We start from the raw sequence: 14,947 nt of genomic DNA on the forward strand, positions 1-14,947 counted from the left end.
CAGCTGTGCAGGCCCCCACTCCCACCTCCTGGTGCCCACAGGGTGCCCCTTTTCTAGGTGTCTTCAAGTTCACTGCTGATGCTTCTTGATGCTAAACCAAATACAACTTGATAGTCTTAACTCTCCACTTTTGCTCCCCAGGTGCACCCTGCTTCGGTTCTTACTTGATCTGTCCTGGAGATCTTTTCATTACAGCACATGGAAAGCTATTTTGTTCTTCAAAAGCACATTTAAAATATTTTTCTAAAGCAATTGATTCAAAAGATATATTTTTTTAATCTTAATGGAAATACAGCAAATGAAAATTCAGCCTCTTTTTCCCCATTCCCACTCCTACTGCATTATCAGTGATAGCCACTGTTAGTTTTCCTATATATTTCTCCAGAATTATTACTATGCTTGTACTCTCATGAGTGTGCATGTGTAACTGCTTTTTAAAAAAAGAAATCAGGTCATCTCATACAATTTCCCAAATCATTTCTGTATAGTTGGACCTTAAATTGTTTGAAAAATTTTTTTTCAACTCATCTAAGCAATGGAAAGAGGAATGATCTTTGATGTAAATTCTGGCCCATGTCTTTGATTATTTCATGTAGATAAATCCTGGGAGTGAGCTCTCTGGGTCAGAGGATGTGACGTTTGTAGGGGCTGTGGGACACAGCCTCATGGCTTCCCTAGTAGATTATACTGCCTCTCTTCCCAGCCATCCATAGGAAAATGATGCTCACCCTCACAGCAGGGCCACACTCAGACCCAGCCCAGGGAGTGCCTGGTTTTTTGAAACCAAGGTTTTCTCAGGTTGGCGGTAGACGGGTTTCTCCCTATTGGGTTTGAAGGAATCTCTCAATAGCAACTTCCTAGCAAAAGCTGCTGTGGAGCCCATTGTAACTGCTTAGCTCCACACTCCTGTCAAGGGCTCAGGTGGGGTGGTTCTCCGGTTCTCCCTCCGGGCTGCCATGTGTGGGGTGAGAGATAGCCCTTGGGCTGGTGGGACAGATTCTGTGTTGGTGTCAAGGATAGCAGAACACCCTGCTTCTCTCAATAATTGCCACATTATTCGTACAGTGCACAGTTCCTGGGAACTTCCCACCTGCCAAGCACTCTTGTGCATACCCTGCAGGCAGCAGGTTTTGTGTTCGGGACGACCCTCTGAGGTGTGGGACTATCCTACCTGTTCTACACGTGAGGACAGTGTGGCACAGAGCAGCCCAGTGATTGGCTCATGGCCACAGGGCCGGGAACCCGTGGAGCGGGGGTTTATCCTGACCGGTGTGCCCCCAGAGCCGAGCCTCCAGAACCATGGCCTTCTCCTGCCGCAGAAGGAGTTACCTTCTGTGTCTCCAGCCCCCTGGAAAGGGTTCAAGTTGTAGCTTCTTCCACCTTGTAGCTGGTTTTCCTTGTGTTTGCTGCAGGTTTATAGCAGCAGAAGTTGCTTTGAAGTTGGACAGACCTGAATTCAGATCCAGTTCCTGCATGTGTGGCCTTGGGCAAGGTCTCAGCCTCCCTGAACCTGTTTCCTCATCTGTGAAGTGTGTGTGTGTGTGTGTGTGTGTGTGTGTGTTGGGGGGGCTTGTTAGGGAAATTGATGAACATGATAAATGCTCTTGCCCTCACGAGCCCACACCCTCCCCTGTTGCCCTTGGTCTTCCCTGTTTCCGTTGGCATCCTTCCATTCGATCAGAAGCTCCTTCCCTGGACGTAACGTCACTGTTCCTGGGGCAGCTGCTAGTGCTGACCATTTTGCGAGCTTGCTTTACGTAGAACCTGCCATCCTGCGGGGCATGCAGTTTCTGTTACCCAATCACGTTCTCGCGGGGCACTTCTGAGTCAGCGCCAGCAGCTGTGTTCTGCCTTAAATTGCTCATGCATCACGAGGCGGGAAGGATAGAGCCATGTGGGGGCAGACGTTGGCCTTTTGTGTTTACGTACTAGGTGTGTCTGTGTGTGTGATGTTCATCGTGGTGACAGTGGATATTTTTTCCACTGCTCATTTGATATCTTGCATCTCACATCCTAATTAGGCCTTTATAGCTCCAAAATTACATGATTTTACAGGCCTGCTATTATCTCAATAGGATTAACAGTCCGTTCTCCGTGAAGATAATTGAGATCCCTCATGGTGGCATATTTTTATTACCATAACACCGTCTCTAACCCATCCTTCCACAAAATCTCTTACTGTTTCCCAGTAACTGCTTTTTCACCTCATTCTGAACAGGAAATGTTCAGGGATCTTTGAGAGGCAGAATTCTTAGGTGATTATGCAAACCATGGTAACCAAGATGCGCTTTTCTCTCTCCCTTCCCCCTCTCCCGATGGCAGGTGCCTGGAGATTTGAGTCAAACATCCGAAGACCAGAGTTTGTCGGATTTTGAAATGTAAGTCCACGGCATCTGCTCACGAGGGGCCCTTTAGAAATAGGACTCTGTTGTTGGGCTTGTGTCCCCAGAAGACTACAGGGGGAAACTAAAATCACTGTTGAAATCTGCATGGGCCAATTTGGTTATCTTGGCCGTGAGAAGTTGTTCGCCTGCAGCCAGAGCCTGCCCTTCAAATGTGTTTAATTTCTGTTCCTGGGTATTGGAAAACAATTAATTTTTTTTGGCCGACATTTAGGATTTGGAAGCTATCACGTAAGAATGTAAATTTCATTTTAAAAATTTAAAAAAAAAAGGCTCCAATCCCTACCAGGCCACAGTGGGAGCTGAGTCGTGGCTGCGTCCCTCACACAGGGCCTGTGCTCTTCTGCTGATCACAGTCGTCTGTCTGTCCCTGTGTCCCCCCCACCCCCACCCCTGGTGCCTGACTCTGGCCTGCTGCTCTCATTTCATTAGCTGAGTGTCTCCTGGAGGAATATGAGTTTATAAACCCTGAAGTTACCGGAAACCATAGTGGTTCAGGGCATGGGTCTGATTGGTTACTGGATGTGATTCTGTCTGGTGCCTCTGACAGTAAACTCCTGAAGCACTTAGTTGGTCTTCAGACTATTTCAGATCAGGTTGCCTTGGGGTTTGGACAGGTAAATCCCCTTGGGTTGGTAAAGACAGTGGAGCAGGTCCCAGCTTAGGGCCCCGCAGAGCCTCCCTCTGCTCTCATTCAGTTGTCCGGAGCAGAAGGTGGCCCAGCCTCCCTGAGAGCAAGTGTCATCTGGGCAAAGCCCGCCTCTGGAGGGCTAGGGTGGGGCATCAGAAAGAGCATTTATCAGCCAGGCTGACCCTCCCTGCCATCCCAGCTACAGGATTCACACTGCTATGACCTTGAGCAAGCCTCTAGACCTTGCTGGGCCTGAGTTCCTCATTCATACGGTGAAGGTCACGCTGCCAACCTCACAGGGCAGTGGTGGCAATGACAGGGAGGTGATGAAAAATGCAGAGGGTTCAGGAGGCCGCTCGGTGCTTGGGTGGCTGTCAGGCTAGTGTAGGGGGAGGGGTCAACGTGAGGCGAAGCCATGAGGGATGGATATTGGAGGTGAGCTTGCCCCCTGTGGGCCTGTGGGGGGAGCAGGGGTACAGTGTGAAGAGGGTTATGGGGTGGCGGCCTGTGGGGGGAGCTGGGCAGAGAGGTGAGAGCTGTAGAGGGGGGGTTTCAGAGGCCGTCGTGAGGCAAAAGGCTCACCATTATAGCAGAAAGCAGTCAGGCACTTCCTGGGGTGGGGGTGGTCATGCCAGGTCCTTGATGGAGGGCATGAATAAGACTTAGTCCCTGCCCTCAAGCAGCCACTGCCTGGTCCGGCTCCATCATCTCTGTCCCAGAGGTTTGCAGCCCCCTCCCTTGGGTTTGTGCATCTCCACTAAAGCCGGAGGGAAGTGCCATTTTCCTCTCTCAAAATGGAGAGAGGAACTACATCCCTCATGGAGAGAGGAACTACATCCCTCATGTAGTTTGCACAGAAGGCCCTTCCTTGCTGACCTCTGGTTTCATCCTCAGCCGTCCCCTGTCTTCTCCCTGCACACAGCCCCCGTGGCCACCGTGACTCCTCTAACTCACCTGGTCTTCCCTCCTCGGGATCATTACTTCCAGACTGTTTCCTCTGTGCCAGGCATTGTTCTCACCCACTGAGTCCCTTTGACAACCCTGTGACGTGGGTATCGTCCTCCAGAGAACACACTGAAGGCAGGATTCAAACCTAGGAAGTCTTCATCTGGGCTGTGCCCTTCACAGATGTTAATCTCCCTGCCTGAAGCACCTTTCCAGCCTCAGCCTACCCTCCCCAACTTGGCTCACTCCTAGTACTCCCCAAAGCCCCTCCCAAAGACCGTTTCCCTAGCCTCTGTGATGCCTCAGCCCCCCACCCTGCCCCCACCCTCACCAGCGCCTTTCACTGTCCTGAGATCCAATATTCCTTGGTGGCACTAACAACAGTGATAACTAAATAATGTCTTTTAACAACTGGAAATATCTATGTACCTACCAACCGAGCCCCAAAACTTAGCATGTGAAAATTGCAGAAATGAAGGAAGAAATAGGTAGTTCTGCAGTAATAGTTGGAAATTTCAATACCCCACTTGCCATGTTGGGTAGAACACTAGAGAGAAGACCAGCGAGGAAACAGAGGACTCGAACAATCTGTAAACCAGTTAGATCCGATAGGCATCCGTAGATCCCTGAGCAGAGTATACTTTCTTCTTCTTCTTTTTTTTTTTTTTTTTAAAGATTTTATTTATTTATTTGAGAGAGAGAATGAGATAGCATGAGAGGGGGGAGGGTCAGAGAGAGAGGCAGACTCCCTGCTGAGCAGGGACCCCGACGTGGGACTTGATCCCGGGACTCCAGGATCATGACCTGAGCCGAAGGCAGTCACTTAACCAACTGAGCCACCCAGGCGCCCGAGTATACTTTCTTCTTAAGTGTACTGGAACATTCTCTAGGCTAGACCATACATTAGGCCACAATACAAATCTCTGTAAACCTAAAAACATGGAAATTACACAAAACATCTTCTTGGGCCTTAGTGGAATAATCGTTAAGGGAGTTGTCTCTCTCACTCCCTGAGGGCGGAGACTGTGTCGACTTGCTTCCTTGCTCTGTTTCCAGGATCTAGAGTAGTGACTGCCATGTAGTAGGCTCTCAGTAAGTGCTTGCTTTGTGTACGAAGAAACAGAAGAGTGAGCAAATGAATTAATACCTAGGAGAGAGATGGTCATGTAAATAATTCTTTTAAGATTTTATTTGAGAGCGAGAGAGAGAGAGCACGCGAGCAGGGGCAGAGGGAGAAGCAGACTCCCCGCTGATTAGGGAGCCGGATGCGGGACTCGATCCCAGGACCCTGAGATGACGTGAGCTGAAGGCAGATGCTTAACCGACTGAGCCACCCAGGCACTCCAGCAATTCTTTTTTTTTTTTTTTTTTAAGATTTTTAAAATATATATATATTTTTGTTTTTTAATTAATTAATTAATTTTTTTATTCTTATGTTAATCCCCATACATTACATCATTAGTTTTAGATGAAGTGTTCCATGATTCATTGTTTGTGCATAACACCCAGTGCTCCATGCAGAATGTGCCCTCCTCAATACCCACCACCAGGCTAACCCATTAAAATATATTGTTTTGAGAGAGGGAAAGAGAGTGCAAGAGCAGGAGCAGAGGGGAGGGTCAGAGGGAGAGGGAGAAGCTGATTCCTTGCTGAGCAGGGAGCCCACGCAGAGCTTGATCCCAGGACTCTGGGATCATGACCTGAGCCGAAGGTAGACGCTTAACCACCTGAGCCATCCAAGTGCCCCTCATTTTTTTTTTTTTTTAAGATTATTTATTTTAGAGAGAGAACAGAAATAGGTGAGGCAGACGGAGAGGGAGAGAATCTCAAGCGGACTGCACTGAGTCTGGGGCCTGATGCAGGGCTTGATCCCACAACCCTGAGATCATGACCTGAGCTGAAACCAAGAGTCGGACACTTAACCAGCTGTGCCACCCAGGAGCCCCAGTCATGTAAACAATTCTAACACTGTATGGGAAATGCTCTGAAAGGGAGAAATGCCTAAGCCAGCCAGGGGTGTCTGGCCCTTACCAATCAGGAAGGTTAATGAAAAGCAGATTGTTCGGTACATTTCTGCACTGCACCCACCCCCTTGACAGAAATGAAAGGGGAGCACTTAGGCCCTAGTACAATGGGAGACCTTTACAGGAGGAATGCCATTAGATGTACAAACCAACTTGATGGCTCAGAATTGCAGTTTTTACTTGGAGCTCTGAGGAAGTGATGAATTATTTTGCCCCATGAAGGAGGTCAGCGCCTCATCTCAGAGCTTAGAAGAAATGCTTCAGGAGAGAACCATTTTTTTGTGAAACGAAACTGCTCTCCACTATAGATTGGGAGGCCACTGAGTCATGGGATCTTCCACCATTGTCTCCAATTGTGTTCTAAGCACAGGAGGCTGGCGCATGGCTATGAGCTGCTCTTGAGAGAGGAGGAAAGTTCAGGAGAAAGCATTTAGCCCTGGGACGACTAAGTAGAGGCCGGGACTGGAACCTCCCAGCCCTTCCAGAACTGTGCAGTACCGTTTTGGTAACCATCAGGATTGATCTTCAAGCATTAGCGACAGTCAGCCTGTCTGTCCGCATGCCTTGGATTCAGCTGGGTGGAAGATTGGTGGTGGCGGGTATGTGGACCCAGAGATTCACAGTTAGGTGAAAGTCATCACATAAGACAAAACTCACAGAACTCAGAGAACCGAAGGGACCCTTGAAGACCCCTTAAATATCCTGTGAGCATTAACTGCAGTACTATAGATGAAAGCACGGAGTCCTATGTTATAGGTACTCAGTAAATGATTTGCACTTGAATTTAAATCTTGGTTTATTGGAGCCAAACACAGTGTTTCGAAAGTTGCAAGAGGGGTGTTTGTGCCTGCCTTCCTGGTTTCCCCTTTCCCGCCCCAAATAGCTGTTGCTTGCCTAGCCATGGACGTCGGCCTCCTGAGCCTTTTTGTGGAATCTGATCTTAAAATGGGTGCCAGGGTCTAGAGCGAGCACAGCAAGGAGGTGGCGTGACTCCTCCAGGTGCTCCAGGTACCCTGTGGTCATCAGTGCACGTGACCCTCCGTAGCTGCCTGGGGGCTTCCAATTATCAACCCCTTTTTCAGATGAGGAAACAGGTTTAGATAAATTCTGAGTCACGGTGACTCAGTTGTAAGAATGGAAGGGCAGCCCTTTCTCATTCCAAAGTACAAACTGTGTATCTAAAGAACAAACACACATGGATTAAGTCCCTTCAGAATAATGCTGGGGGCTAGGTGAGCAGGCTCACACTGGCCCTGGGGCTTACTCCTGTGCGCGACAGATGTTGTCACCAATTGCTTGTGTGTAATGCCTCTTAGAGAAGATGATTTCCTCTCTCTTTCTTGGTAAATCAAAATGACTAATTTTGATCTTTCTTTTTGGTCAGATCAAACCGGGCACTGATCAACGTCTGGATCCCGTCGGTGTTTCTCCGGGGCAAAGCGGCCAACGCCTTCCATGTGTATCAGGTGAGCCCCTGGTTTTCAGTTGGATGTCCCCGCTCAGGTGGAGCGGACGGCTGTTCGTGGCGCTGTGGTCTGTCTGGCTCTTGGTGATGGAGCGCTGTACTTAGGAGGCCACGGCCTTCCGGCTGCCCCGCCTCCCTGAGGAAGGAGTCCTTCCATCATTCACACAGGAGGGACTGGGGTGGAGCCTCTTCGTGCCGGTCAGGCCTCATGGTGTGGCCACTGCAGATCTCAGCGCGGACTGCTGGAGCCGAGATGGAGTCTATCGGCTTGTGTTGCAGCCATGAGGTCCAGGTGTCGGTGCGGCCTCAGGCGTGGTTGAAGCTGTGGCCACAGATCTGCTGCCTGGATCCCCTGCTCAGGTGTCTTCTTCAGGCTGGCACTCTCTGCAGCTTGATGGATGGCACTCCGCCTGTCTGGGAGATTTCAGCGTTTCTACCAGACCTGTCTTGGATCAGGAACCCATTTCTGACCCTCCAGGCTGGGTGATGCACTTCTGTGATTGGCCAGGCTCGGACGTGACCACTGCTGGCCCTGGGGTGTGCCGGAGAGAGGGGAGAGCAGTTCTCCAAATGAAAACCAGACTCCTCTCCTCAAAAGAAGGGGCAGCAGTTACTTGACAAAGTCAGCACTGCGTGTGTCAGGGTCACTCCCTGGCTGGGGTTTGAGTGTTAAGGACTGTGGGGCCTTTGTCTGCTTTGGGGACCCGGGACCCCAGTTTTCCATCTTTTCTCTGATTTTCCGATGCCTCTTTCAGCCTTGCCTTCTTACCATCTTTTTTGTCGTCATTTTTCTTTGTTTTGTTTATCTTGGATCCTGATCTCCAGCTGTTGATGTTCACCTGTCCTGGACTGCTTTGTTTTCAAGTCTGACTCTTAGCTGTCTCCTGGGTCTGTCATCTTGTATCACAACAACTTTCATTAGGCTTTGTTCTTACTCCCTGTCAGCTCTGTGAAAAGCCTTGAGTTTTGCTGCCCCGCACCCACTTTTTTTTTTTTTTTTTCAGTAGGGAATTGACCATTGAAGACGTCTTCTCAGCTATTAAGATGTTTTCCCAGAGCCTGGGGTGGTGAAAAAAGGACAGTGAACTTGAAAATAGGAGCCCTGGTTTCAATTTCGTAACCTTAAGTGAATCTGTTTCCTCATCTGTAATACGGAAACAATCCTACCACTTACCTTGCAAAGCTCTTGTCAGCTCGAGGAGCGGCCGGTACCACATGCACACTCTGTATTCTCGTCTTCGTACTTCTCATCTTCCCAAATGCCCGCCCTCTGTGGTCTTCGGTGGCAGGCCTGGTGGCAGGTGTGTGTTTTATAGGAACGGGTATCAGCATCTTAATATCTCACAGACAGATGAGCTAGGGCTTGGCACGGCAGCTTGCACCAGAGAGTGACTTTAGTTTACTTGTTCATCTGGGCAACGGCAGTTAGTAGCAGGTTCTTAAGTGTTGGAGAATCTGAGTGTTCATGATGCTCTCGGCTTGGGCTTGAGAAGAATCAGGACAGATTTCTGCATGTCCCCTTCGTTTTCCTTCTCTTCTTAAGCCAAACAAACCAGAATCCCTCTTACTTGAGTGTCCTTTGAGTTCTGCTTTGTGGTCATCGCAAAGCTGGGAGGTGTTGCCTGGAGGATGGAAAAAGTGAAGCCGACAGCTTTATTTTAGAGCGAAATTAAAATGTGATCTCACTCGAGAGGTTTCCTTGACCTTTCATTTCTGAACCCCCCCAGCGCCGGCCCAGGATGCGATCTGGCAGGTTGTAACGTCTAGAAGTCAGTTACAAAATGAGACGGACACAGCCCATGTGCTGTTGCCTGGGAGATGGTTGGCATGGTGATCACAGTGGCATCTGTGCCCCTCTGTCCCTGTCCTTCATGGCTTCAGAGCCTTCCTGGGTGTGGTCCAGTAGGTGCCTAGAGGACGTGGCCCGGAGTCACCCGCATCAGCCAGAGCAGCTTCGTCTCACACTGTGGGTGCTCCAACATCTTTGCTGATGTTGCACCTCTGGAAGGCAGCTCTCTCCTTTTCGCTAACCATGCTTCTGGTCAGTCCCTCGAGAGCAAAATCCGAGCATGTGTTTGGAAACGTTGGAGAAAGCTTTTGTTTTACAGTGTTTTTATCATAAACGATATCAGATAGAAGGTGACTCACTTAAAATGCTGGTACCATTGGACGTTATTTTTCTTTGTTTAAACAAATGCATTCTGTGTATTTCCCCAAAAGATTTGAGATAATTTCTAGAGAAACTCCTGTAAAAGAATGATAAAATAGAAGTAAAAAGTCAAATAACAGGGTCTGGGAAAATGTAAACTAGGAGAACTTGAATTAAGGAAACTGTGAAAATCACATGTATCTGTCATGAGCTCCTGTATGACCGTTCTCATTGGTTTGTGAATTTCCTATGGGCTTCCTGGCAGCCAGGATGAAAATGGAAATGTGGCTCTTTTGGATAAATACCATGGCTAATGAGAAGAAAATACATTAGCTCCTCAAAGAGCACTCCAAGAGAAATTTCCACACAGGGCTTTAGATTAGATTAGATTCCACACAGATTGCCTTAGATTAGGCAATATTGAGGGATGCAGGAGGCAATCCCCCATTACATCTCTGTGACACATTGCTGTCACGCTTCATCAGATGGCCCTCAAAGGAAGCCAAGGGCCTAACCTCCAAATGGAAAGAGTTCATTGGAAGAGCCAAGAGGAAAGGCTCCGCACATGTAGTTGCCTCAGTAGATCTGGGCTTCCCAGTACAACAGCCACTAGCTACGTGTAGCCATTTAAACTTACACGAACTAAAATATAGTGAAATTAAAAAGGCAGTTCCTCAAGCCCACTGGCCACATTTTGTGTCTTTAACAGCCACAGGCAGCTAGAGGCCACCGTGCAGGGCAGCACGGATGCAGCACATTTCCGTCGCTGCAGAAAGTGCTCTGGGCCGGTGGGCAGTTAGAACGGTGTCTCCAGGAGTGTGGGACAGCAGGCCACTGTGTGTGTCAGGTCAGGTTTTAGAAAGACAGAGGCTGGACATGGCTACCAAATCCTGCAGGGAGGAAGCCACTCACTTTTCAGCTCTTCCCTGGCTTGGGGTTACCGGGCAAGGGGCGCAGGGACACCCCGAGTGTGGCCCCTGTGTGCCCGTGCCCTCAAATCTTGCTGTTCAGCAGAGACAGGGAGGCTCCGAAGGAGTGCCTTGGCGGGAGCGGACTTGAGCTTGATCATGCACGTTGTTTTGTTTTCATTGTGGGTTTTTTTTTTTTTTTTTTTTTTTAAGATTTTATTTATTTATTTGACAGAGAGAGACACAGCGAGAGGGGGAACACAAGCAGGGGGAGTGGGAGAGGGAGAAGCAGGCTCCCCGCAGAGCAGGGAGCCCGATGTGGGACTCGATCCCAGGATCCTGGGATCATGACCTGAGCCGAAGGCAGTCGCTCAACCGACTGAGCCACCCAGGCGCCCTCATTGTGTTTATTTATACATTTGCCTTCTAGTTATGGCACAGAATCCTGTTTTCCACCAACCATGGTGATGCACGTTCCTTTTAAAATAAAGTTAGGAAGAAAGAAAGAGAGTCCTGTTAAAACAACACCACCACCACCACCACTAAGTAAATGATCATGCAAACAGCAAGAGTTTGGGACAGTGTAACGTGACCAGTAACATTCAGGAAATTTCGCTGGGCGGAGGGAACAGACGGCGAACGGTAGCTCAGTAACCGTGATAGTCCCACCGGGAAGCCACAGCGGCCGCTGCCTCTGTCTGGTCTGTGTGCATTCTGTCCAGTAGCTCACTCAGCCTTCACAACCGCCCTGTGAACAAACTCTTCTTATCCCCATCTTATTGATGAGACAACAGAGGCACTGAGAAGCCTCTCATTCAGTAACACGTTTTTAGCCCAAGTAGTATTTTCTCCCAAGGTACCAGTTGGCAGAGGTTCTGAGAAGGAGGGTGGAGCTTGTCACATGTCTAAGAGGCGAGTGGGGCAGGTGGCTTCATTCTGAAGGGAGGGGCCCGGCCTGCACCCCGGAGTTGATGGGCCGAGGGCATGCCTGCAGCCCAGCTGGCTGGTTCTTGTCGAACTCCTCGGGGCCCACCGCAGGGCACAGTCTTGTGACCCACCAAGGCTTCCAGACCCCCAAGCCAGGCTGAGATGCTCTTGCTCTGGATAATTATCAGAGCAGGTGCTGGTTCGTGGTGTCTGCTCGGGCCGTAGATGGGTTTCAGGGGTATTCCTTCAGAACTGCTCCCTTGAGCAATGTCAGGGTCTGGAGAGCCTGCCCGGAGATTTGGAGAAGGTGCTTCTGGATGCCAAGAGGAACTAAGCTAGCTCACCCGCTGCAGGCAGAGCTTGGGCTTTCATTCTTCATATTGTGGGAAGGGGCCTGGAGTTGTATTTTGCGCAAGGGATTCTGGCAAGAGGTGCCGTCCCTGGAAAGGGTTGAATGCAAGGTCTTAAAAAATGGTTTATGCCTTTGAGTGCTGTGGTTTCTACACTCGGCCCCCACGTCTGAGATGGGGGCCAGGCGTGCTCTGGCACTTGGAGGAAATGGCAGCATTTGAACAATTCTCAAAATACCAGTAAAATCAATGTCCAGAACTTTCCCGATTTAAGGTTTTCATCTATGAATATTTCTGATGCTTCTGGCTCCTGCTAACGCTTGGCTGCCCCCAGACACTAGCCAGGGACAAAATGATTGAACAGCAACAAATATAATAAAATGGGAAAAACTATTTACTAACTAGTCTTGCTGGGTTTTTGTCTCTTTCTCTCTGTGTTAACACACCGTTGAGCTTGTGAGCGCGATTTTCTGTCACTTCTGTGTGATAGAGTTACATTTGTTGTTAATCAATTAGTTCCTGGTTTATACCTTTGTGATTGTTTGATCTTATTTCCCAAATACTCCCACTTCCAAATAAGATTGAGGTCCACCGTCTTTAATATCCTGCTGTAGTGTGTGGGTAAAGGGATGTTAGATCCCCCCAAAACAAAAACAAAACTGCCTTTTTTTCCTTAGGCAAATATTACAGCCACTAAACTGGTATGAAATAATCCATCGGTACACTTATTTTCTGAACCCTCAAATCTTAACCTTTGAAAAGAACTGTTCGTTTTAAGTAGAGCTGAAATCAGTCCTCTATGTAGGATTAATTTCAGCCTTTGAATTTAGCCACCGGAAACACTGGCCAGTGTACAATATTCCATCTGCACGGCCCAACTAATTAGGTCTCCTTTGTATTAAAAAGAAATGTTGCTTTGTTTCAGCAAAGCTCTCCCTTTCTCGAATATGTCCCCTTTCCTAGAGACCACAGGGTGTCCCCTTGGCTTAAAGGAATGGCAGTGCCCTGGGAAGACCTGCCCAAAAGGAAACCATGTCCCCGGGGCAGCCATCCTGAAGGTTTATTCCAGTGGAGCGCAGTTTCACAGGTGATGCGGGGAATCCATTGTTTCTCCTGTTAATAATAGATCACAGGGCCTAGGTGGGCTGCCTGAGGCTGCAGGTGGTGGGGAGGAGGGCAACGTGTTGGGACTTGAGGCCCTGGGCTTCGCAGCCATTCTTTTTCATCCTCTTTCCTCGGAGGCTTCCCCCGTGGGTCCTCCCGTTCTGTTACCTGCAGCTCTGTGCTTGGGCTTGCTCAGTGGGTAGTGATGCAGAGAGGGGAGGATTCGGGAAGTAGAGGAGGGTGAAACAGAAACCAGGCCCACAGCTGCAGCGCTGTGGGCTCTGGGACTGGGGAAACAAGGATGGGTTCGCAGGCGGACGTGCTTCTCTGTCGTTGGCGTCCGGTCCCTCCTGCCACACCCGTTGTGCCAGAGGCAGGCAGGAAAGGCAGCTGAGCCCTCGGATTGCCCGGTGTCCTCCCAGCCCGCAGGGGCTTCGGTGCTGTGTGGTGGGCAACCCCCGGGACCGTGGGCCTTTGCTCCTGCTGTCTGTTTCCCGGAGAACTTAACACTCCACCAAGTCCAGCACCCGAGCGCCTCTGAGGTTCACAGCACGTTAGCCTCCAGCTGTTGGGGGGATGCTGAGGGCTTCTGAGAGAGCCCGATACAGGCGAAAACAGAAAGCAAAAACCAAACAGGCTGTTGTCCTCCCTTTGGACGTATATGTCACCATTATTCTGTTACTGCTTCTATCTTCCCGAGAAGGAAAGCTATTTTCTTCTTTGACGGTATAATTCCTTTCTTCATTCCAAAGCTGTTTTATTGAGGGCCTGCTATATGCCAGGCTTAGCTGTTTATCGAGGGCCTACTATTTGCATCAGAATTGCTTAAGTGAGACCCCATAAAGGCCCAAAATATTTAATGCCCAGGCCCCAGTACATGAGAGTTTGGCCAGCTGGGAACTGCCTAGTTGGTGCTGGATTTAGCCTTGTTTTGGATTTAAGTTAGTTACCGAATTGGACCAGTGGCATTAATCACACACGTATGTCTTCGGTTTCTCTTGCTGCCGGAATTCCAGTTGGGGCTAACCTCCACGTGGGCAGTACCCCCCACCCCCATTCTGATCCTTCTGTTCGCTGGTCCCCAGGCTTTTCCCTCATGGGCATGTTTACATGTGGAACCGTGTCTTGGTCAAGGGCGGTGGTGGAAGTTGAATCTCAGCAATCCCTGAGGCTTGGATGGCAGAGCCCTCGGGATGTAGCTGTCACCTCAGCCGGACCCAGCCTGATGCTCTGATGTGATCCCGGTCACGTCCAGGCCAGGGCTCCTCAAAATGGGACAACGTGGGAGAGGAGCTGAGCACCCTTCTTCTGACCAGGACATTAAATCCCGAGATACACCTGCCCTTTCCTGGTTGTAGGAGAGGGGAACCAGCCCAAACTGGAGCAGAACTCTAAGGGTTCACCACTTGGGGTGCCTTACATGGAACACAACCCAAAGAAGTGTTGAAAGCAAAGAATTTGTATTGTCACAAGTAAGGAAGCAGGGAGATAGTGCTCACAGCGCTGTGTCTCTTTGGGGTTAGTGCTAGAAGCTTTTATTCGGCATATCGGGGTGGGGGTGGGGGCTTGATACATAAACGATCTCTATGTTTTCTGTTACGAAGGCACTTTGCTTAACATTCTTAGCACGTCGACATGCTAGTGCATATACCATATGTTCAAAACAGTGGTGGAAAACCCCACCCATAGGAGGAGATCTTAGTATTGTAATGAGCTAACAGTAACTGGGGGTCATCTCGGGGGGCTTGGGAGCTGCTGTTTCTGTAAAACAGACATGTTGTTTTTCTGCTTTTGTCCCTGTCCCCTCCTTCCTCCTGCTGACAGATTTCGGTCCTCTGAGTAACTCAGCCCGGAGTCCTAACAAAACGTAACAAAGGGTATTCATTAGCTTGCCTAACGGAAAATACCAAGGGCAGACACACTTGAATTTCAGGGATTCAGTGTCTTGAGGACTCCGTCTCCCATCTTTTGAGGAAGTAGCTTTTTCCCTGTGTTGGCTCTGTCTGTGTGCACGGACAGGCTGACATCCCCTCAGCTCAGCG

General features: G+C 49.4%; 1 protein-coding gene across 1 annotated transcript in view; it reads left to right on the forward strand.

The window, feature by feature from the left end:
* The window catches only part of SNX29 (sorting nexin 29), a 517,029-nt gene that overhangs the window by 360,067 nt on the left and 142,015 nt on the right, over positions 1-14,947 (forward strand). The window contains exons 17-18 of the mRNA XM_045874993.3: positions 2,323-2,378; positions 7,387-7,468. Coding sequence (XP_045730949.2) covers positions 2,323-2,378; positions 7,387-7,468 — 138 coding nt within the window. The remainder of the gene's footprint in view (positions 1-2,322; positions 2,379-7,386; positions 7,469-14,947) is intronic.

The sequence above is a fragment of the Mirounga angustirostris genome, unplaced genomic scaffold, assembly GCF_029215605.1.
Source record: "Mirounga angustirostris isolate CCGP_5_RB_7025 unplaced genomic scaffold, mMirAng1.0.hap1 SCAF_5, whole genome shotgun sequence".
NCBI classification, from domain to species: domain Eukaryota; kingdom Metazoa; phylum Chordata; class Mammalia; order Carnivora; family Phocidae; genus Mirounga; species Mirounga angustirostris.